The 25,281-nt window shown below is 38.0% G+C and overlaps 1 protein-coding gene across 2 annotated transcripts in view; it reads left to right on the top strand.

The window, feature by feature from the left end:
* Positions 1 to 25,281, top strand: part of LOC6040951 (RNA-binding protein Musashi homolog Rbp6) — a 1,069,503-nt gene that overhangs the window by 918,824 nt on the left and 125,398 nt on the right. For both annotated transcript variants that reach the window (XM_038262029.1, XM_038262028.1), the window contains exon 8: positions 872 to 920. In XM_038262029.1, the coding sequence (XP_038117957.1) occupies positions 872 to 920 (49 nt within the window). The remainder of the gene's footprint in view (positions 1 to 871; positions 921 to 25,281) is intronic.

Here is a 25,281-nt window from a genome sequence, read left to right as displayed (position 1 = left end):
GATGCATGGTCAGGGAGTCAAATCTATCATACCTTGACGAATTAAAAGCATTTATTGGCATCAATTTAACAAATGTCGGGTTTCGTAATGTTTTTGCATTTTTGTTCATATTCTGTACCAATGTCTCAACAATTAACGAAAATTTGAACTGATAAATGTACGGTAATTCATATTTAATTTTTTAATTTCATTAAATGAAACATTTCTTGAAAACAAAATTTGACACTTCCACCACCTCAGGCCCCCAACTCGAGTGAATTGTGCTGCCGCTGCGCTGGTTTCACTTGACGTCCTCAAGGATTCTGCTGCCGTTGGTAGCTTGGCCACCCAGGGCATTTGTGACGGTGGTCCGCGCTGGGATCTTAAAGTTCATAATCCCAAAACTTGGCCATAAAGAAGCCGAGAATATGTCAGAACTATTGCTGGCTGCTCGGTCGGGTCCGCACTTCTGCTGGTGGGTGTAAAATGTGGAAAGTTTCTCTCAATGGCTTGGCTTCTCCTCTGGCGCGTTCCGTCAACTTTGCGTTACGGTCAACTGAGGGGGGTGGGCGGTCGAAGAAAGCTTCAAGATGGGAAATCTCAGCTTCTTGTTTTATTTTCATAAGTGTGGCGGCGATGGCAGCCGCCTGCCTGTATCTTGGAGCAGAAAAAGTTGAAGATCTGGAAAATTTATGGAATTCTTACCTGCTCGAGACGGGGAACGCTGCAGCCCAACCTCCCCCTTAAGTCCCGTGTTCCCTATCGTGTTGGACACGAAAGGTAACAAGGCGGTAAACTTGTCCCGGGACCGTTGACCCCGACTCCCCCTAACTCAAGCCAGCAACCAAGTTTGAACTGTTTGTTTAACTTTGTTCTTTTTTTCTTGTTACAGATTGAGGATGCCATGCTGATGTTCGACAAACAAACCAACCGACACAGAGGTAAGTCCAGCTGATGCCTTGTTAGTTTGAGTTTCCTTTCCCGGCAGGGGCAGCCAGATTGATCTTTGTGGGAATGACTGAGGGAATGCACGGTTTACAGTTGTTGAGAGGGCAGCCAATTTGGGTTGACTTTGAAGAGGTGCAATTTGCAACAGATTTATTTCTGTGCTCTGTTTTTGAAGTCAGTTTGAGACTTTGCCAGCATGTATTGCATTGGAAAATTGTATGTTATTCAATACTTTTCAATTTATCTTAGTGTAAGAAATGATACAATTTGACCAGATTTGTGAAGTTTACTGCCACAAATCTAGCTGAGAAATTCCATAGATCCGGAAAGGTTTAATCTCGTCAATTCAAACAATACAATGGCACGATAAATTTCACCACTATTATCCAATCAACTCCCTGCCACATTGTGTCCTTTCTCAAAAACAGCTCACCCGTGTGAGCAACGGCTACAAAACCCGAGACAGCTGAAAAGCTACTAATTAGTGTGATCTGCACCTCCCACAACTCCAACTCGACAGCTTTGTCCAGTCCACCTGTCCCGGTTCGCCGGACCAAACGGCAATCTCTCCGCAATTGTCCGGACTGATTTTCCGACCTTTTCCACCACCGTCACCAGCTTTGCTCTGAATGTCCAAGAGAAAATTCACAAAGCCATTTGTACCCAGTTTCGTCCAAGAACGACTTTCGAAACGAGGGGGGGATTTATTTAATTCCTTTCGTTCCCTTTTGGCCGGTTCGACCAAAACCACACAATCCACTGCTGTCCCCGGCTCTCAGCCCAGCTTCATGGTTTGGTCCACACCGGTTTGGCTTGCTTGATCCAATAACTTTTATCTTTCCGACCACTTTATTTAATTCAGTTTCAATTTAGTTTCCCGATGGCAAACTTTAATTTGTGAAGCTCGACGCGCTGAAATTGATCTTGTCCATGGCAGAATCTCTGCACAGTAGAAAAAATTATTTTAATATTTAGGATTAGTGATTTTTCTAGAAAATTGCAAAATTCACGGGGACCTTAGTTTCAAAACTCCGAATTTCACGGAAAATTTGCGGAACGCGAAAACTGGAAAAATAACTCTGAAAATCATAAGTTGAAATTACAAAAACTATTTTTTATGCTTCATCATCAATTGTTTGTCAATAAACTTAAAAAATCGGATGTATGACAAAAGGTCGAAAGACATAAGGTCAATTTTTTTGATGTGAGCCTAAATACACAAATATTGAAAAGCAGCTATGGAAAGGTGATTTTAACGTATTTTCTTAAACTTCACTTCTATATTCATAAAAATTTGGGTTGGAAGGGGGGTTAGAGGGGGGTTGTCTTGAAAAATATAAATAAGTGAGTCAGATTTTACTTAGGATCAATTGTGAATATCAAAGTCAGATCAAGCATGCCAGATGCACAAATTTGTCGGTGTTTCACAGACTTTTGAGCCAGACATTTTTTGAGGTGCACAGACTTTAAAAAAAATCGAATTAATATTTTGTATTTTTTTTGTCGGAACTTATTTCCTTATTGAAGACTAAGGAAAGGCTTAAAACGTAATTTCTTATGGGTTTCAATGGCTGTAAACTGATAAATGTGAATTTTAGACAAATGTACAGACATACACAAACTGTTTTACAAACAAGTGTGATAGATTTTAAAAAGATAAAAAACTTGCAACAATAATTGAAGCAATTTTTTTTCATTTTTCGAAACAATTTAAATTTGAATGATTGTAAAAGTCTTGAAAATTTTCGAATATTTTTATAAATAAAATGAAAATTTACATAATATTTTAGAAGTCGAACTTTTTTTGAAAGCACTCTGCTCATTTTTGAAAAAAAAAAATGAAAAACTCACATAAACATTACGACAGTCAAGAATGCGTTGTTAAAAAAAAATTAAAAATATAATAGAAGTCGAACAAAAATATTTAATTTTTAAATAAAATTAAATTCCAGAAAAGGTTGTTTTATAAATTGAAAATTATTTTCCGTAAGATGTTTGAAGTCAAACTTTTTTTTAAAGAACCGCTTATTTATTTTCTCATGTGAAAAGATTGGAAAAACTCATAAAAATATTACGACAAATAAGAAAAGGTTGTTTTAAAAATAAAATTAAGGCTTATAAATAATTTTAGAAGTCGAACTTTTTTTTTTAAATAATTGCTCATGTTTGAAAGAATAGAAATCTTCTGAAAAAAATGTGTTCGAAAACCATTTTTTGGGGAAAAAAACAGAAAAAAATCGAAAAAACAGATTTGTTTGTAAGGAAATATTGTTTTTAAGATTTTTTTTAAAAGTTTATAATTATAATTATTTGTTTCATTTTTTCACATTCGACCGTTTGTCCTTTCGACGTTTTGTCCATTTGACCTTTGGCCACTTTCGACCTTTTTCCATTCGACCTTATGTCTTTTCACCTTTCGGCATTCGACCTTTTGTCCATACGACCTTATGTCTTTCGACCTTTTGTCGCACATCCAAGGATGAGCGATTTAAATTTGAAAGAATGCAAAAGTTTTTAAAATCTTCCAATATTTTTATAAATAAAATGAAAACTTACAAAATATTTTAGATGTCAAACTTTTTTTTGGAGAACTGCTCTTATTTGAAAAAAAAAAATGGAAAAACTCACAAAAACATTACGACAGTCAAGAAAAGGTTGTTTAAAAAAACTTAAGAAATATAATAGAAGTCAAACAAAAATATTTAATTTTAAAATAAAATTTATATCAAGAATAGGTTGAAAGTTAACTTCCTAAAGATGTTTGAAGTCAAACATTGTTTAAAGAACCGCTCATTTATTTGCTCATGTTTAAAAGAATGGAAAAACCCATAAAAATATTACGACAAACAAGAAAAAGGTTTTGTTTTTTAAATAAAATTAAGGCTTGTAAAAACTTTTTTTATGAAGAATTACTCTTGTTTAAAAACAAGGAAATATTCAAAAAATGGTTTCGAAAACCATATTTTGGGAAAAACAGAAAATACGGAAAAAATAAAATTTGTTTGTAAGAATTTTTTTTTTTAATAATTTTTTAGAAGTTTATAATTATAATTATTTGTTTCATTTTTTCACATTCCATCTTTCGTCCTTTCAACGTTTTGTCCATTTGACCTTTGCCCAATTCGACCTTTTTCCATTCGACTTTATGTCTTTAGACCTTTTGTCAATTCGACCTTTTGTCGCACATCTACATATATTTTGAAAAGAAATGTAGGGCATGCGTTTTGTTATTTTTGCTTTCTGAAAATGTTCGACTAATACTGCTAAAAAATAGACAATGATTTTATAATCTTCAAAAAATGATTCAAATGACTTGAATTTTGTGCGACCCTAAGTAGTAGTATTTATTTATTTATTTGGTTTTCATATGACTTTGCAAAAACTATTTAATCCGAATCGAAATCTTAAAAATATTCTTAAAAATCAGAACAGAAAACAAACGGGAATCATCAACCCATACAATCAAATATTGTAAAAATTGAAAAGGACTCAGAAAAAATCAGAAATGTGCTTAAAATGTGACTTTAAAGGTAAAAAACTTCTTATAAAATCTTGAGTAAATCAAGCTAGAATAAATAAATTTCTTTTCAAACAAAATAGTAGTCAAATAGCAATCAATTTTCTTAATATTTTACTCTACTGTAATGGGATTCAATTTTTCATTCTGTAACTGAATGATACTTTCACATGATAGTTTGCTTTGAGATGAATGTCCTGTGCAATCATTCAAAAACTTATTACAAAAATTTGATCAATAAATTGGGTACTAAAGCCCTGTGTAAATTTTTATGTACAACGGTAAAAAACACGCTTAAAAAACATTTCTGATCACTTTTTTTTTCATTTTAATGCCATTTTTTTTGACAAGACAACATTTTTTCGATGGATCAACTATGGTCCCCTTGGAACGAGCTGTCAAGTAGGAGCTTTTCTGTCAAGAAGGACCGCGAGGTAAATTTTTCAAAATTGATTTGAAAATCCATTTTAAACTTTTTGTGGTCGTACAAAGGGTCATTGTACTCAGAAAAATAAGCTTTATCGCTGTAAACAATAATATCAGCAATCTAAGCTTCATTTTAGGACCCAATTATAACAATATATGGATGAAAAATTAAAAATTTGGTAGAATTTAAACATTTTGGCTTGAGAAAAACTGCAACCAAATGATTGATGATATCATCCTTGTGATATCTTGATGATTTCGATGACTTTAACTTATTTTTGTTTACATCATTTAAGTATTCGCTGCACTCATTCCACAGAAAATATTGTAACAATTTAATGTTAATGTATGTCTTGCTAGCAATTCTTCAAATGGTTTATTTAACGATTTTCAATTGAAAACTAATAATATTCATTAGAAAAAAGTCTTTATGGATGACATATTTACTATGTTGTTAATTCAAAGAATCGATGTGAGAAAATGTGCAATTTTACGTCTAAAAATTTGTAAATATACATCTTTTTCGTGTAACTTCACTTTTTCAGTCTGAATTTAGGTAATATTACATCATAAAAGTGTTAATTCCACTTCCAATTTACTCCTTCAATATTTAAACATTTTTTTACTGTGTGTACCACGAAGGGAAAAAGCTGAAATGAAAAACAATTTTCTTGATAGATTGCAGGAACTCGCTCAGCTCTTCTCGAGGAAGTAACTTTAGTCGCGATTGTCCGTTTTTGCCGAAGGATTTGTGACTTTTGTCCTGGAGATTAATGGTTCAAGGGTGTGTGACGTGGAGTGGCCGCCACCACCCGCCACCACAATAACGTATTATTTTCGAGAGCTGCACTTTATTGATTGGAAGGACACACCGGTCCGTTGTGCGATTAATTTTTGCCACCAGTTCGCTTTTTATTTCTCCCGAGGATGTTTGATCGACTTTTTCGAGGGCTGGACAAAGTTGCATTGTAGCTTTTTTTTGTCCTGGGGGATTCCACTTTGTGGCAGTTTTTCAATTATAACTTTTTTCGCTGGACAATTTCAAGCGCTTTTGGGGTTGAGAGATAAAGTTTTCTGAACTTATTTCGAGTTGAGTTCTGTGAGATTTCACTGAATTTCTGGAACAATTTTAAAATGGACTCTACGAAGATCATCATCAACAACCACATTTGATTTCACAGGTTCGCAATTCAATAAAATGATAATTATCAAATGTATTCATAACGCTGCCGAACACAGCCAGGTGTTCTGAAAAGTGTCACTCTGTGACGCCAGGCCAAACCAATAAATATGGCTTTATTAATTAATGACAAATTTTTAATTTGATCGAATTGATGCAAACAAGTTCGTGTTGAAACCCCCTCGTGGTCAGCCCCGGTCAACCCGACGGTGATTATAATCCCATTTGTCACTTCATCACAGTTTAGTTAGTAGCTAAAACTCGCTCCGCGAACTGTTGACCTGCGACGTCGAAGCTGTTGAGGTGGAAAATTAATTTATGACCGCGCGCTAAACTAATATGTTTGCGGTTAACTATTTTAAACAAAAACTAATTTGGACCGATTCAAGCCAAACGAAACCAATTAACCAAGCTTTGTAGCGAACAACCCACTTCAGCTCGAAGCTTTCAAATCACATGCCTTAAATAACAAACAAAAAAAAAGTTGCAGAAAATTCACGCGCCAAAAACTGTTCCACCTCAACGCCATTGTGCAACGCCACCCCAATTTGCACAACTTTGAAGCACCTTCGTGCAGCGCCAAAACCATATGCAGCGGCCCAGCCCAGTTTTGCTTGGATAAGGATATCGATTGAAAATGCATTTAAAATTTCGTGTACCCACCTGAAGGAGGAGGGGAAAAGCCACCAGCCGCCTCCACTCAAAGCCAACCTAGCCTCGCGAAAAGCTGGCATTTTGTTTGGTCGATGAATCATGCATTTTTGAGGGATATGCACACAAATACCGTTACACACACTTGCGAGCACAAAGTCGTGCACAAACCTCTACCTACATATGGTACAGCATACTTTTGGCTCGGGACGCGAAAACGAGTGACGATTTGAGTTCGTTGGAATGTGGTGGGGGGAGGAGGGCGGTGGTGCTGCTGGCAGAGCTTTTCAATAAATTCATTTTTATTTATTTATTTTACTTCAATCATTTCACGGGTTTTCACGAGGTTTTTTATCACGGTTTTTTGCTTTGCAAATCGTTGCACATGCCTCCCAGAAGCGAACCACACTCACACACACACTGCCGATACTTTGTTATGCTTTCAGATTTTGGTCGGGCTTTTTTTTTTTGTTCGTGATTTGGGCTGAAGTTTGAATAGGTGTAGCGAATGTTTGATTAACTCATCTAGCTTCCAAATAGTGTTAAAAATCATATTGTAATGGTAAAACATTTCAACAACGGATTCAAATCCGATTTCAAATTTGAAAGATCATGATGCCCTTCTCAAATTACCAAACAGTGTACCCAGATTTCCAGATCTTCTGTAAATTTTTATTTATTATTGAGGTTTTGAGGTTACTTGCTAAAATTCGCATGCCTTTTTGTTGGGTTGAAAAAAAATGGACTATTTCTCATAATTCCCTGAATTAATCGTAATGAAACTGGTCTAAAAGACGAGATTTTTTTAAACTTCAAGATAATGAACGTCACATTTTGGGCGCGCTAAAATTTGCGAACTTTTTTTTTTTTGAAAAAACATGTTTTGGAACACGAAAACATTAGTTTCCCGTGTATATCAATGAAATAAACTGTTATATAGATGAAAACAGATAGTTTTACGTAAATTCAACAATTTTTGCTAACTTTGGACAAACTTTCTTGCCAAATAGTTTTTCTACACCAAAATGTTGGAAATATTTTTTCTTATCTGAATCCGGCAGAAGTTTGTTGATTTTGAAGGAGAAACATATTTTTTCAAAAAATCATAGGTTTACGCTACTAGTTCATAGGTGGCGACATGTGTCTGATGAAAATTCACAACAGAGTTGCCAGTAGGGCTGCGGAGTCAGGTCATATTTCAAGCGACTCTGACTCCGACTCCGACTCTGGCTTTCTGAGTTATGCCGACTCCGACTCCGGCTTTCCACAAATTGTTGACTCCGACTCCGGTCTACCAACTCTAGCCGACTCCGACTCCAGCTTTCCAAAATGTGTTGACTCCGGCTCCGACTGCGACTCCGACACCTAATCTGTATTTTATATATTTAAAAAACGCATTTTCAGCACAACAATTTTCTGAGTAAATTTGAATTTTGCTGTTTGAAAAATTGGAACATTTTATTAAACTGCTTTAAATTTACATTCATTTTTTTAAGTTAATAAGCTTGCTACACTAATTTTCAATTGTATTTTTTTTTTCAGCAAGTTTTCATTTACTGAAAATTTCAGTAGTGCAGATTTCAGTAAATTTAACTGAATTCAGTAATGAGAAATTGGTGTGCAGTAACTATAAAAGATTCTCTGGTTTTGAAATAAACAATTTTCATAGTAACTATTTTTAAAAGCTTTTTGAATTTATTTGAGAAGACGTACATGGACATTGTGTGATCCAGCCCAGTACACACTTTAAACAAACAAATCATGGGAAAATTCTAATATTTTAAAAATAAATTAAATTATATCAATTTTATCACCCCATTTAAAGGCATTTAAAACAAATTAGACTTGTTCAACGATATTATTTAGGGATCAACACTTAAAGAGTTTTGTCGAGAAAATGTAAACATTGCGGTAATCGATATATCTAATAAATTCAATGATTCTTATATGCAAAGTTGCATATGCGAGGCATATGAGCGCCGGTTTAACTGTATTTCAATTTTAGTTGCAACTTATTTTCGATATTTTTTGTCAGCTTGAAATGTTTTTTTTTCAGCACGACACTTTGAATTGTTTTTATTTACATACAAAATGAGCATGTTGCGTTCCAAGTATCCAAGATTGATATAATAGTTGATAATGTTTTAAAAACATAATTTTTGTTTAATAAACATAATTTTTGTTTAATACTGATAGTGAGCTGTCCAATCATAATAAAAATGCTTCGAAAACATCATAGTATCTAATAAATATCTTGAACCAAAAAATAAATTAAGTTAAAAAATGTCAGCGCAGTGCACGCAATTTCCAGCTTCGACTCCGGGTCTATCAGAAATTTACGACTCCGGCTCCGACTCCAGCTCTTACAATTTAGCCGACTCCGACTCCGACTCCGACTCCAGGTCCCCAAAAAGACCCGACTCCACCAACTCCGGCTCCGACTCCGACTCCGACTCCACAGCCCTGGTTGCCAGATCTACCAAATATTTTACTCTTCGAAAATATTTTTCAAATATCAATTTCAAAAACTTGTGATTAAAAATATATTGAGTTATTACTTAACATCGAGTTCATTTCCGTTTGTTAAAACTAATCACCAACTGGATTAGATTGTCCAGTAAAGTTCACAATAATATATCCTGATGGTTAGTGATGAGTTTTGAGAATTGAAATTCAGATTAAAGTAGTTTATTCGTGTGATACTAACATTGAATCGTGGTTTTGAGACAAAAAAGGCTCAGAACATGATTAGAACCAACAAACGAAAAAAAAGATGGCAATATAACTTAAAATCATTTTTTTCTATATGATTCGGTAAGCTTAAACGGATTTTGCAACAGATTTTGAACTGGACTGTTTCGAAAAAATAAGTTTAGTTTGAGAATTGGTGTCTCAATTCAATAAGGCTTAACCTTTGATTGGGATTTGGTACAAAAATGCATGCCAAATATTTTTTTTCCAAGCATTTATATTTTCGATGAAAAACAGAAGAAAAACATTGTTCTATCGTTTATCAATTATTAAGAAAACATGGCAAAACATTTGAGTAATTCTCTAGAATTTTTCATTTTTCGCAGACTTAAAAAAACATAAATTTCCCCGATTTTTTAACTTGCCTTTCTATCAGTAAACGCTGAATTTTTTTAAAATTCATATTTTTTTTGTATGAAAAAAATACATCTCTTACGCTTGTATTTAGAGCGGTGGTTCCCATGCAAAAAGTATGAATAGCTCCAAAAAGTTTCTACGATTTTCATTTTTGATTTTGTGGAAAATGATTAAATTAGCCCTCATTAATCCTCAATAAAATCGATATATTGAAAACTATTAGTTTGATTTTCAAAGTTGGAAAGATAAGCTTTGTAAAACGTTTGGCAAGATTTTTAAATTATGTAGTTATTTTAATTAATAAGAGCAGAAAATTTCACCAAAGTTTAGTTTTTTTAACATTCAACACTGCCCAATTTTTTGACATAGGACTATGTCTTTACTTACTATATTGGGGGGCCAGTTCAGAAATTCGATCCAAAGCGTCACTTTCAAGCGTTAAAAAAGGGGACATTTTGAACGCTTATATCTTTTTTCCCTGTGAATCAATCCAGATGGTTGGACCACCAATCGAAAGAGGAAGACTTCAGCTATTATTTAACTACATAGATAGTCTGACTAAACATAGTTAAAGCACTTAAAACATGCAATCAAAATGAGTAATTTTTCAGTACAAATCGGACAGATGACCAATCAGAGCGAGCGTATGCATTCGAGACCGCGCCCCTTTGTGCCGTTCTCCGGCTGTGCCGCTATTTAAGCAGAAAATTTCGCAAAAGCAAGTCACTTTGGAACGAGCACTCGAACTGTGCACGTCGGGCCCGCGCGGAGCAGCAGCAGCAGCGGCCAATAGAAGAAGAGGACCAGCAACCAGAAGGAAGAACCACCGGCAGCAGAAGGAGGAAATTCGAGCGAAGCGGACGGCGTGAAAGTCGCTATGATGCGGCGGTTCTCATGAAAAATGGCCAATTCGACAGTGGTGGCCAAAACCAGGAGTGGCCGGTGGCCTCAAAGAAGGTTCCCCCGGGGCCTGGGGGGACATTTACAGAAACATACGAGTTGTGGCAATATGGGTATCAAAATTCATGGTTTTTTATACTGAACATAATAATGGCCATTTCGACAGTAGTGGCCACAACCTGGAGTGGCCGGTGCCCTCAAAGAAGGTTCCCCGGGGCCTGGGGGGACATTTACAGAAACATACGAGTTGTGGCAATATGGGTATCAAAATTCATGGTTTTTTATACTGAACATAATAATGGCCATTTCGACAGTAGTGGCCACAACCTGGAGTGGCCGGTGCCCTCAAAGAAGGTTCCTCCGGGGCCTGGGGGGACATTTACAGAAACATACGAGTTGTGGCAATATGGGTATCAAAATTCATGGTTTTTGATACTGAACATAATAATGGCCATTTCGACAGTAGTGGCCACAACCTGGAGTGGCCGGTGCCCTCAAAGAAGGTTCCTCCGGGGCCTGGGGGGACATTTACAGAAACATACGAGTTGTGGCAATATGGGTATCAAAATTCATGGTTTTGATACTGAACATAATAATGGCCATTTTGACAGTAGTGGCCACAACCTGGAGTGGCCGGTGCCCTCAAAGAAGGTTTTCCCGGGGCCTGGGGGGATATTTACAGAAACATACGAGTTGTGGCAATATGGGTATCAAAATTCATGGTTTTTTATACTGAACATAATAATGGCCATTTCGACAGTAGTGGCCACAACCTGGAGTGGCCGGTGCCCTCAAAGAAGGTTCCCCCGGGGCCTGGGGGGACATTTACAGAAACATACGAGTTGTGGCAATATGGGTATCAAAATTCATGGTTTTTTATACTGAACATAATAATGGCCATTTCGACAGTAGTGGCCACAACCTGGAGTGGCCGGTGCCCTCAAAGAAGGTTCCTCCGGGGCCTGGGGGGACATTTACAGAAACATACGAGTTGTGGCAATATGGGTATCAAAATTCATGGTTTTTGATACTGAACATAATGGCCATTTCGACAGTAGTGGCCGGTGCCCTTAAAGCTGGTTCCCCCGGGGCCCGGAGGACTTTTTACAGAACCATACGAGTTGAGGCATATTGGTATCAAAATTCATGGTTTTTGATACTGTACATGAAAATTGACATTCCGACAGTAGTGGCCACAACCTTGAGTGACCGGTGATCTCAAAGCAGGTTTCCCCGGGGCCCGGAGGGTCTTTAACACAACCATACGAGTTGTGCGATATGGATATCAAAATTCATGGTTTTTGATACTGAACATGAAAATTGACATTTCGACCGTAGTGGCCACAACCTGGAGTTGCCGGTGCCCTCATAGAAGGTTCACCTTGGGAGAACATTTATGACAATTTTGCCGACAAATCTATGAAACAAAATAAAATAATCTTATTTCAGATTTCACTAGCAATCCAAAAACACATTCAAATTGTTTGGTCCTATGTCTTTCGGTTATGTCTCTGACATACCATCTTGAACTTTTTTTTCTACGAAAAAATTTATTTCTCGTTTTTAAGTTTTTTGTTTCATTTTTATGTATTTATGATACTCATACTCATTTTGAAACCAATAAATATTTAAAAAAAAAAAATAATAGTATCGCAAACGCCATTTTTTTGCTTCAAGCATTTTGAGATTGTTATTGTTTCAATATAAAAAAATCGAGCCCTAAGCCACGGGACAAAACAAAAAAAATATTATGAATAGCCGAGTTGAAACAAACAATGATCATTTAAACTTTTATTGTAATTTACAGTCACCTCATAATGGTGTTTTAGCCTTCCTCACCTCAATGAAGAAAGGCTATAAAATCACTCGAAAAATGAACTTCTTTATTAGACCTCGTAGACCCACCTTCACGTATATTTATCGACTCAGAATCAAATTCTGAGCAAATGTCTGTGCATGTGTCTGGATGTGAGTCCGTGCACCGAAAAATATGCACACGATTATCTCCGGATTGGCTGAACCGATTTCGACCGTTTTGGTCTCATTCGATCCGTCTTGGGGTCCCAAGTTTAGAAAAGTACTTCAAAAGTTATGCTAAAAAAGAAGTTTGTAAAAAGGGTGGTTTTGTAAGTAAACCCATCATGCTATACATGTTTAAAAAGGTATGTAAAAGACTTTTCCAACGAGAAACGTTGAAGATCTGACAATCCTATCAAAAGTTATAAGAACTTAAGTGTTATTTATGCACTTTTTGGAGGCCGGATCTAAAATATTTTGATGAAAACGTAGTCCGGATCCACCATGTGACCTGTTTTTGTAAAGGTAATAAAAAAACCTTTCCAATGAGCCTAAAACGTTGAAGATTTGACAACCCTATCAAAAGTTATAACCACTTAATTGTTATTCCTACACTTTTTTAGACCGGATCTCAGATATTTTGATAAAAATAAGTCTTGTTCATACTCTTTTTTGAGGCTCTGTAGTGTATTAACTTTATGAATGTAAGGAAGGCACCACCCACCTAAAGGTGGATTAAGCAACGTTTTAGTAATTAATCAGCATAAATCAAAAAGATTCATGTTAATATTTTTTGGTTTTTCATATATTGTTCTCAAAAGGAAAGTAACAAATTTGATTGTGCTTGTGCAGCTTTTAGATATTGTGTTAGTTTTACAGCATGAGCAGGTTAAAAAATATGTTTCAGACACAAGACTTGCTGGCTGTTTTTCCTGAACCCACATGAAGATAGATTTATTTCGTTTTAATCTAACTTCGTGTGCTAAAACAAAAACAAATTTTATTATATCACGAGGCTTACATAAATTTTCCCCAAAACTCACCGATCGGAATGGTTCAATTGCAGTCTAATAAAAAAAAAACATGTTATATCGTTGTGACTCAAATAACCAAAAACAGAACCGAAAACGTCTTACCAAGGATTAGTCTAAAACTAGTATTTAAAACATCAAAACAATATCCACACGTGCCCAAATTCCCCGCCCGAGATCAGCCATCGAGATGCCAATAAACGAGCCCACAGCAGCTAAAACCACAAACCAACGACATCGTTGAGTCGACACGACCCATCCAAGAATTTCAAATCAGAAGCCTTCCTCCCCCTCCTCCTTCACGTCTAATCCTAATCCACAAAAAGAAAATTATTCCACCCGGGGAAAAGTCTGCGCCACCTGTCTGTCCGGAAGCTTCCTCGATGCATCTTTGGGCACGACCCACACACAAAGAGACGAGGGGGCTCCTTTTCTCGATTTGCCACTCAATCTAAAATGGAACACGGTATCGGGGTGGGGGTGCATTTGTCACAATGGCACAATGAAAGGTGCCTCTAATGAAGATGAAAATCCCAGAAGATTTTCCTTTCAATATACTACCCATTCCCGGGGTTTGAGCGCTCTATTGCTTCTTCGGCTACCTTTTCCAGCTAGGAGTTGTAGATTGTTTATTTGAATTTCTGCACACTTTCCCGGGAAGAGGTAGAAGGGTTGGGGAGAGGCGGGGGTTAGTCAGTGTGTGACAGTGATCCGTACATTTGTGAAAATCCCATATATCTCTCTGGGATCTGGTGCTCCGTGTGAGTTCGGCTGGCAGCCCGGCCAGGTAGATTCCTGGAAATCGATGTGTCGGTATTGTTAAATTATGTTTTGCTCACCGCATCCGTTAGCTTTGGCTTTCCCTCAGCTAGCAGTGTGGAGACAATCGCAATCGTTCAAACTTAATCATGGAGGGGAGGAATTCCCCAGGGTCAGTAAACGAGCAAGTTAGAGCACTCCTTGAGGCCTTTCGCTACGGTGTTCCGTTTGGGGTTACCAAATAATATTCAAGAAATTTGAATTTTCTTTTATTTATTCGAGAACATTTTGAAGATTTTAAGAATCTTTTAAGAACGTTATCACAAATCTGCCTTAAAAAAGTAGTTCTGGCAACCCTGCTGCGAAGACACTCCAAACGGTGTGCATACCTTCGGGCGCTTTTGCGAGCTTGCGCTACCGCTCACTAGATGGCCTCCCAAAACCACTTTTGTGTGCTGTTTCTGGGGAGTCCTGTGGGACACCCCCCCGTCCCAGATGCTCCCAGGTCTCGCAATCAGAAAGAGAGAACCCATCCGTCCTGTCTCAAAGCTTCGCAGGAATTCATCTATCCTTCCAATCCATCCGATCCATCAATCCGTCTATCAATCAATTTGTACCTCATTTACGGGACTGCTCTTCGGCAGCTGCAACTGCTTCTTCTTCCGTGCCAAACCAGTCTGAGACGAGCCTTGTGCGTAGACCGAGAGCGCTTCTTGCCCGGGCGATAAGGACACTTTCGTCGTGCACCGGCATAAAACAGCATCAATTTACATTCCGGTCTCGCTGCAGGTCAACGGTGCAGACTCAAAAATCGTTTGCGGACAGAATTTGATTAAGATCGGTGTGGGTGTGTGCGAGGTGGCATTTGATGGGCTTTGGCCGGCCCGGACTTTGGTTGATTGAAAAGTGGTTAGCAGTCCTGAGGAGGTTGAGTCTTGTTGACAGGTTTTCGGTAAACTGGTGAAGCTCTTTCGAAAAGGTTGACAGAGCAGGATTGACTGAGTTGACAGAGCGAATTTTGGCTCGGTTGATTGTCTCCAAAGTACTTTATCGTTGACCGGAAGGTTGTCTTGTCCTTTCAGTGAGTTCTAAAAGCTCGTTTGTTGTACTAAACTAGTTCAAAAGAATATTTGAGCAATGCTGATTACCTCATTTGCAGTCGCATCGATGCTATCGAGCTAAACGATTTACGTTCAGCAAAGTTCGATTCCGGCCAAAATACCTGGCAATCTCTGCGGTCAAATCTTGCAACGAACCGTAACTACCCTGTCGAAAAGGGGTAGTTTGCACCCTCAAAACGAAACCCATTAGCCACCCTACACCACCCTTTCCCTCTCAGCAAAATGAAGTAATTTCGAAACTCTACTTCACAGCAATCCCCACACACACACAGAACATTGCAGACCACTTTGCCCGGTCATCGTTTAATGTAATAATGATAGTGTAATCTAAATAAAATCTCTAATTTAGGAATTAATATATTATTCCTATTGCGGTGTGGGCAGTGTCCCCACTCGGGAAAAGTTGGCACCCCAAAAGTTTACTTTTCGACCGACAACTCCGAGTCGTGCGACTCCCCCCAAAGCGGTCGAGCAGGGGAGGTTATTTACGCTTTTCAACGAAACTTTTCCAGCTGAAAATTTCGGGAGAGGGGAGCGAAGGTGCAAAACTCGCCGGAGGGAGTTTCAATTTCATTTTGGGTTTCGGAATGTGGGTGAGGTGTTTTTAGTCCTCCAAAACCAACTAGTTTGCATTAGTTACGGGCGAGCGACTGCGATGACCATCGTGGGGAAAAGTGGGAGTTGGGTTGACTTAGAAGGTCAAAATTTTTGTTTTTTTTTTATTCTGTTGAAATTTGTCGTTTCCTTAAATTTTTACTCAAATTTTTAAATTTTTTTGAAGATATTTAAACTTAATATATTTTCCGTAGAAGTTTGTGATGATGTGATCACATTTGAAGTTAAATAAATTTTCTATAGAGGTTAGATATGTTGTAATCTAACTTAGTTTTTTTTTATTGAGGTAGGTGTGATCAGTTTTGAATCATTTTAATTTTAGGTTTTCTTAATCTTTTTTCAAAAATGTTGAACTTAACTAAGATACTTTTTTCGCAAAGTCCTCCTTCCAATCCATCCGATCCATCAATCCGTCTATCAATCAATTTGTACCTCATTTACGGGACTGCTCTTCGGCAGCTGCAACTGCTTCTTCTTCCGTGCCAAACCAGTCTGAGACGAGCCTTGTGCGTAGACCGAGAGCGCTTCTTGCCCGGGCGATAAGGACACTTTAAAAGTTTGTGATGTTGTGATTACAATTAAATTATCCATAGAGGTAAGACATGTTGTAATCACACTTGATTTTATTTTTTTAGGTTAGTTGTGTCTTGGTAAATTTGAAATGTTTTTAATATTTTTTTTAAATGACCATAATTTTATTTGTAATCAAATTTGAAATTCATAATTTTTCGTAGAAGTTTGTATAGTTGTGATCACATTTAAAGTTAAAAAAATTTCTTCAGAGGCTAGACATGTTGTGATAGTACTTGAATTTTTTAATAGGGGTAGACAATGTTGTGACTATTTATGAATCATTTTTTTAATGGATGATGTTATGTTGTAATTGAATTAAAAATTATTTCGATGAGGTTTGTTATGTTATGATCTATTAAAAGTTTAATAGTTTTTTTGCAGAGGTTAGCAATGTTGTGATAATTTTATAAACTTCAGACTCTTTTGAAGGGGTTTGTGATAGATCATCGATTGCGTTGTAATAATAAATTTTGTTTTTTTCTGTTTTATAAAGGGGTTAGGTTTGTTGTGCCCATAAATACTATTTGTAGAGATTGAGAAGAAATTAACGTTTTATTTTTTTTTTTTTTTCAAAAGGAAGTTTTTGCTGTTGGTCATATTTGAAGCGTTTGATTTTTAATCGGAGCTTAGATGTGTTAAAATAAAATAATTACAGAGGTTGGCAGTGTTGCAAATGAGTGATAAAAAAGCTATCAATTGATTATCTCTGCACCAAAAACATCCGAGAGTATAGCGACCGTCACTATAGCTTGTGAGATCTCTTCTTGTGTCTCGTGATTACTAGCGATGGCATTCTCTCTCTATCACTCCTTCCCTTTTCATCGACTTTGCGCTCTCACCGCTGAGTCTCTCAATCTCTCCGAAAACTACAATAAAAGAACGCGAGATAGCGATTAGGAACCGACCACGCATGACGTCCCGTTAAACTGCGTTTGCGAAAATGGTTTTGTGGCGGCTTTTGTGGTTAAACGCTGTTGCGGTAGCATGATCGTGGAAGCGGGAATGAGAGAGAAAAGGAAAATGTCAATCGCGAGCGTGTAAACACGAAAACGTGTTCGGCTATGTTCGGCGCTGAGAGTTTCAATGATGAGAAAAGAGCAGTTGTATTTGAGGCATGAATATTTAGGCGGGATAATTGTAGTTGCTGAGAGCTGATATTTTGATATTTTAACAACCCTGGAGGTTAGTAATGTTGTGGTTATTTGTAAAGCTTAAGTTTTTTTCTGAGATGGTCGTTATGTTGTAATCATAAATCAAATTTTATATTTTTTAACAAGATGTTTGTGATGTTATGATCATAATTAAAGTTTGATAATTTTATATTAAGGTTTGATATGTTGTGATATTTTATTAACGTTTTTTAAGAGGCTTTAAATTGTGATATTCTGAAATTAAATATTTTCTTAGAGGTTTGTAATGTTGGGGTATTTTTTGAAGATAGAGATTTTAACTTAGAGGGTTATTATGTTGTGATCAAAAATGAAATTAAATACTTTTCACCAAAGACTCTGGTTCTGATCATATTTGAAGTTAAATAATTTTCTAGAGAGGTAAGATATGTTGTGATCATTTTTTAAAGCAAGAATTTTTTTTGGAGAGGTATGTGATGTGATAATTTTTGATGCATGAAATTTTGATGATGAGGTTTGTTATGTTTTGATAATTTCTTAAGTTTTTATTTGTGGTTAGTTCTGTTGTGATATTTTTTTTTTCAAATGATTGATTTTCAACTTTCTTGTTTATCAAAAAAACAGGAGTATTTATGGTGTGATCATTTCTCAAGATTGAGAAGATTACCTCTTGAAGGAGGTTGAATTTTTTTTTTCTTAGATACTTTTTTCGAAGTGTTTTGGGATGTTATGATCATATTTGGGGCCTTTAATTAAATAAAATTATTTAGAATAGATCAGTTATGTTTTGATAATACATAAAATTAAGTTTTTTTTAATAAGGTTTGTTATGTGAAGATTATTATCGAAGCCTTAGTTTGTTTTGAAGAAGTGTGATCAAATTTTGATTTTTTTGTCAAGGGTTTAGTTATTTTGTGATCATATTTTTTTATTATTGATTTCCTGAACTTTTTTGATGAAAAAAAAAATATTCTCGTGTTCAGATTTGTTCCCAATGTCTTCAAAAACAGCATCACAAACATATCTTTTCTGGTATCAAATTAATGAATCATCCTATTTGGAAGTGTTGCCAGTTGGTTCCTGGGAAAACCCCGAACCACTCCGGCCATGGCGCGTGGAAATCTATAAATTGAATTAAATCGCATCTCCCTTATCGGCCAACGCAACGTCCACCGTGATGAAACCCAAACCCTTTTCCCTTCCCCTCATTCCACACACTAATTCATAATTTGTGTACGACAAGAAATCACGTTCCATGGTCCAGAACCGCTTCCTGGCGAACGTTTTCCGAGTGTAAATTATCATAATCGCTTATTTTCGCAATGCTGGCCCGGTTGGGCACAAAAATGGGCCCCGGATGTGACCATCCCCTACTCACACATACACGCAATGGCGTCCTTCGTTACGCGGCGATTCAGTTGAATTGGTCCTTAATTGGCTGCGCGCTGCGCAGCCCTGCAGATCAACACTATTCGCTGACGATGATGATTGCGACGACGATGATGTTGTCGAATTCTGAAATTCAATTTGCGCCACATTATTTCCGATAAATTGTACGCGACTGACGTGGGTGACATTTTTTTGCTGTTGTTGTTGTTATTTGCCACCCATTTTACCCCGCATGACCCGCGACCCGTTGATCAGTTTGTGTATTGAATTAAACCTTGTTTGTTCTGGACGCGTGGGTCCCCGGTGACGATTTCGCGTGCGGCGCGCACACGTACATCCGGGGCAGATTTGTTTATCGAAGGACGTCCCCACCCCCCTGGTCTCAATTTCCGAGGATGGGCAAGTTGTGATGAATTGGACGAATGCAACGAAAAAAAAAAAAAAAACAGGGAATCAATTGGACCATCGAATCAGGTTCGCCCTCGTTCGCAAATTTTGATGATGGGTTAATTGAACCAGACTGAATGGAAACGAAGCCATCATTGTTCGATTGAATTCGGTTGTTGTTTTTTGTTGAGGGATGGTTGAAATTTGACAACGTTTGTTCAAACAAGATAAATTCCGCATACAACAGGGCAATCGGTGGACCCATCATGAAATGAGTGATGAAATGTTTGGCTGGTTTAACCTTGAACAATCTGCACCATGAACAGTCTGAACCATGAACAGTCTGAACCAGGAACAGTCCGTTTCATGAACAGTCTGAACCATGAACAGTCTGTACCATGAACAGTCTGAACCATGAACAGTCTTACTATGAACAGTCTTACTATGAACAGTCTGTATCATGAACAGTCTGGACCATGAACAGTCTGAACCATGAGCAATCTGAACCATAAACAGTCTGAACCATGATCAGTTTGAACCATGAACAGTCTGAACCATGAACAGTCTGTACCATGAACAGTCTGGACCATGAACAGTCTAAACCATGAGCAGTCTGGACCATGAACAGTCTTACTATGAACAGTCTTACTATGAACAGTCTGTATCATGAACAGTCTGGACCATGAACAGTCTGAACCATGAGCAATCTGAACCATAAACAGTCTGAACCATGATCAGTTTGAACCATGAACAGTCTGAACCATGAACAATCTGTACCATAAACAGTCTGAACCATGAGCAGTCTGTACCATGAACAGTCTGAACCAGGAACAGTCTGAACCATGAACAGTCTTACTATGAACAGTCTTACTATGAACAGTCTGTATCATGAACAGTCTGGACCATGAACAGTCTGAACCATGAGCAATCTGAACCATAAACAGTCTGAACCATGATCAGTTTGAACCATGAACAGTCTGAACCATGAACAGTCTGTACCATGAACAGTCTGGACCATGAACAGTCTAAACCATGAGCAGTCTGGACCATGAACAGTCTGAACCATGAACAGTCTGTACTATAACAGTCTGTACCATGAACAGTCTGTACCATTAACAGTCTGAACCATGAGCAGTCTGTACCATGAACAGTCTGAACCAAGAACAGTCTGAGCCAGAAACACTCAACAATCTTTGATTTGAAGTCCATAACCGTAATGAAACCTGCAGACGCTGCCTTCCTTGAACAGCGTTTCTTCAAAAACAATTTTCATCCGCGTCGCCGCGGTCGTCCCACCTAATTCCCCGGCAATAGCCCACCCGTTTAACCAGCGCGAAACCATGCACAAATCCGGTAATGACCGCCATAACCGTTTCGGGATTACTTCCAGGTTACCTTTGCGCGAGCTGTGCAAAGTTGGCGCAAAGAATCCTCGCGCGAAATGCGTCTGCAGCTGCAGCGATAGCAGCGCTTCATTGTAGGGTGGAGTTGGTTTGAGCTTGAAAAAATACAGCTTTGAGGACATAGAAACCTTGAACACTACGAATTCAAGTTCGGTCAAACCAAAGTCACCCCACGCAACGGTCCGCCAGTAGCTACTTTTTACTGTCCCTCCGGCGAGAGACGCTGACTGGGCGACGCTAAAACCGCGAACGGTCCGCCATAAAGAGCGCCTCCGCGAAAAGCTCCCGGACGAAATAAAATTAAAACTAATTGTAAATAATAAAGAGTCCTCGCCGAGCTGGTGCTGTCCAAGTGCTGATAATCGACCGTGGGATATAACAATGTTAAAAAGGTCCGGCGAGAAACGGCGAACATGGTGCCCGGGGGGTCCTCCGATGGAGTCTTAATGTGCATTATCGTAAAAAAAAGCGAGAGCGAGTGTAAAGCGTATAATTTTCCAGTGTGTTCTCGGGGGGAAAATGGGTTTGGCATGGTTGGTCCTTCTGATGGATTTTGTTCGTCCTCCAAGCAAAGAACTGCCAAGTTAAGGGTAGTATCACAATGTTTCATGCTGATTCCGGGGCTTCTTCTTTGCACTGTTTCTTTTTTTCGAATTTCCAGAATTGCTCGTTTGCACACTCGAAACACCATGTAGACCTCGAACTGTAAGACCGTTGAGGACGGATCATCGCTAGACCACGAGGACGATGACAATGGTCCGCGGTGGGATTTGTGGCGGTTGCTGGTTGGTTGTCTGTTTGAAAGTAGTTTCAGCTGTTCGGCTTCGTTTGTTCTTGGATTCTCTTCTGTTTTTTTGCTGGTGCGAAACTTTGTCCAGACGAGGAAAAAATAGTTTGATTGAGCCAGTTAGGAGTGTCAACTGAAATATCTTAAAAAACGCCAAATCTTCAGAAATCCACGTTGTTGAAAACGCCAAGTTGTTGAAACGCCAAGTTGTTAAAAACGCATAGTTGTTCAAAACGCCAAGTTGTTGAAAACGCCATGTTTTGAAAATGCCAAATTGATGAAAACGCCAAGTTGTTGAAAACGCCAAGTTGTTACAAACGCCAAGTTGTTGAAAACGCCAAGTTGTTGAAACGCCAAGTTGTTGGAAACGCCAAGTTGTTGAAACGCCAAGTTGTTGAAAATGCCATGTTTTTAAAAACGTATAGTTGTTGAAAACGCCAAGTTGTTGAAAACGCCAAGTTGTTGAAAACGCCCTGTTTTGAAAATGTCAAATTGTTGAAAACGCCAAGTTGTTGAAAACGCAAAGTTGTTGAAAATGCCAAGTTTTGAAAACGCCAAGTCTTGAAAACGCCAAGTTGTTGAAAACGCCAAGTTGTTACCAACGCCAAGTTGTTGAAAACGCCAAGTTGTTGAAACGCCAAGTTGTTAGAAACGCCAAGTTGTTGAGAATTCCAAATTGTTAAAACACATAGTTGTTGAAAACGCCAAGTTGTTGAAAACGTCATGTTTTGAAAACGTCAAGTCTTGAAAACGCCAAGTTGTTGAAAACGCCAAGTTGTTACCAACGCCAAGTTGTTGAAAACGCCAAGTTGTTGAAAATGACAAGTTGTTGAAAACGCCAAGTTGTTGAAAACGCCAAGTTGTTGAAAACGCCAAGACTTGAAAACGACAAGTTGTTGAAAACGCCAAGTTGTTACCAACGCCAAGTCGTTGTAAACACCAAGTTGTTACAAACGCCAAGTTGTTGAAAGCGCCAAGTTGTTAAAAACGCCAAGTTGTTGAAAATGCCAAATTTTTGAAAATGCCAAGTTGTTGGAAAAGCCAAGCAGTTGAAAACGCCATGTTGTTGAAAACGCCAAATTGTTGAAAAGGCCAAGTTGTTGGAAAAGCCAAGCAGTTGAAAACGTCAAGTTGTTAAAATCGAGATGCCTAGTCTACAAGACGCCAAGTCTTCAAAATTGACCGACAACCAGCTTTTTTTCCCCGAAATCTCGCACCTTTTCCGCGATAAGCAAGATCACCAACCCCCTTCGCAACCGGAGATTCCTGACTAGACTGCTCGATGAGCGAGCATCCTCCGTCCTCGGAGCTGAACCGGCGACAATGACACATTCCTCCGACCGAAGAAGACGACCGACCGGTGATGACGAGATGTACCAATTTTATTTTCGGTCCGTTTATAAAGCGAACGAGACTTGCTGTGTGTGTGTGTGTCTCGGTTGGCTTGAGTTTAGTTGGTTCTGAGGACTTGCACTGTTGCTCAGTAGCTGCAAGAGGAGGACAAAGCTCTGTTGGTCCACAGAGAAACTGTGTGTAGTTGACGTTCAGTGAAGTGAAAATAAATACATACCATTTTCGTTTCGTTTCGTTTCAGATACTTAACCACATACAGTGGACTAGTGTCCCTCTCTCTAGAGCTGGGTTGGGTTCTGGGGGGTAGTCCACTCGTACTGTGTCAGGACGACGTGTTTGGCTCGGATCATGTCCATCCAACTGCAATGGGTTGTACTTGTTCCCACTCTGTTTTTTTTTTCGTTTTGCGTGTTTTGTGTTGCTGCCTAGTTGGCTCTTCTGCAGTTGTCCTTTTTTTTGGGAGTGGGACAGACTTATTTGCAACCCTGCCAGACCAAAAAGGAAAAACAAATTCTAATGGTCAGTAATGTTTTCCTACTAGGACCCCCATCGTAATGCTTGGAGTACGCTTTTTAAAGGTTTGGAGTTGGATTGGGGACGGGTGGTAAAAGACTGTTGTGATGATGATAGTGTTTGAGAATGCTTTTAAGAGTCCCTTTGCCCCTCCCCCCAGAGTGTGTCGTTAAAGGGGGTTAATTTCTGGACTATGTCCACTTTTGATGTGTGTAAAATGGCTTTTAAATGAGTTGTTCTCGGGACGCCCCGTTTGGTGGTGATGAAAAAGCATCATTCTTGAAAGCTCTGATTTTACTTTCTTTGACAGAATAAAATTCCAAGTAGAAAAAAGTTTCAGCAACTCTCTTCATGTTAGTGCTATTCTAAACTTTTGAAGAAGGTTTGAAGAGAATTTCATCCTGCCACGGTCCTAACTGGTAGGCTGTAGTAATCTAGAAGAGCTCTTGTAAAACTCTTGAAACTGATTCTGCTTGGGATGACACAGTTGACAGAAAAATTGGAATTGAATGAACACTGGTTTGACTGATCTTACTTACCTCTTTGTCTATTATAAACACTTGAACTACCATAATCACTTACCTGCTATGTTTGAAAGTATTCATAATGCACTAACTGCTCTGCTTGAAAACATTTAATTAATAAACACTTACCTGAAATTTATTCGAATATCAAGAAACCATCGCTATGCTTTCAAATTTGAAGTCCGTAATTGAGAAGAAGTTCAGGAAATCCCACATTTCTTTTCATTTTTATTTTAAACTGTGAGTATTCTTTCTTGGGATACAACACAATTTGCCTGGTTTAATTTCGTGCCCGTCAGGGTCATGAATTACAGTGTGCCACCATGAATCAAGTTTATGAGACGGATTGCCAACGGAAAATTTCAAATATTCAAATTTCCATATTCGCTGAATCGCTGATTCTGCTCCTGCCAACAAGTGGCGCACAAGGATTTCTGATATAATTGCACCATTTAACGCCTCGTTTTATTGCACATTTGCTCTTTTTTTCTCTCCACAAGACTGTTATTCTTTTTGAGGAAGAAAAAAGAACCTGCAAGTATTTGATTATTTATTGCCTTTTTGTTCTTCCTTTTCCATTTCATTCTGGCACATGGAGTCGTCCCACGCCTCAATTTAAATGATTTATATTTATTTCCATCACTTCTTCGATAATTCTTTTTTTTTTCTTTTTCTCGAAACCCTCACTCATCACTTTCATTTTTCCTTTAACGTTTTCTTTTCGAGGCCTTTATTTTGGGAAAAGTAACCGAAAACTGGGCGAAGTCTTTCATCTGCCAGGTGGAGCAATCTGCTACCCGCGCGATATTTTCCTTTTTTGGCGATTTTTGTGGTAGGGTTGACCAAAAATCTTGGTATTTTGTTAGAATTTTTGCATTTATGATTTTGATTCAAATTGGGTTCTGAGATACCTATATTATAAAACACGCTTGAGGGGTGTTTTTCAAAGCATTTCGCAGTTTAGCCTTATACTCTACAATGTCCACAAAATCCACTTCCATAATCCACATAGTCCACATGGTCAACATGATCCACTTGTTGCACAGGGTTATCGTAAAGCATTCATTTGATACATAGTCAACAGTTCGCATTCCTCAAAATCCACAAACCACAATCCACAAAGTCCACATAATCCACCCCTTGCTAATTATGAGCCACATTTTTACAAAGCTCATATTTTCTGTTAACAA

This window comes from Culex quinquefasciatus, chromosome 3 (genome assembly GCF_015732765.1).
Source record: "Culex quinquefasciatus strain JHB chromosome 3, VPISU_Cqui_1.0_pri_paternal, whole genome shotgun sequence".
Classification (NCBI taxonomy): domain Eukaryota; kingdom Metazoa; phylum Arthropoda; class Insecta; order Diptera; family Culicidae; genus Culex; species Culex quinquefasciatus.
The sequence above is the reverse complement of the archived record's forward strand: the minus strand, read 5'-3'. Positions and strand labels throughout refer to the sequence as shown.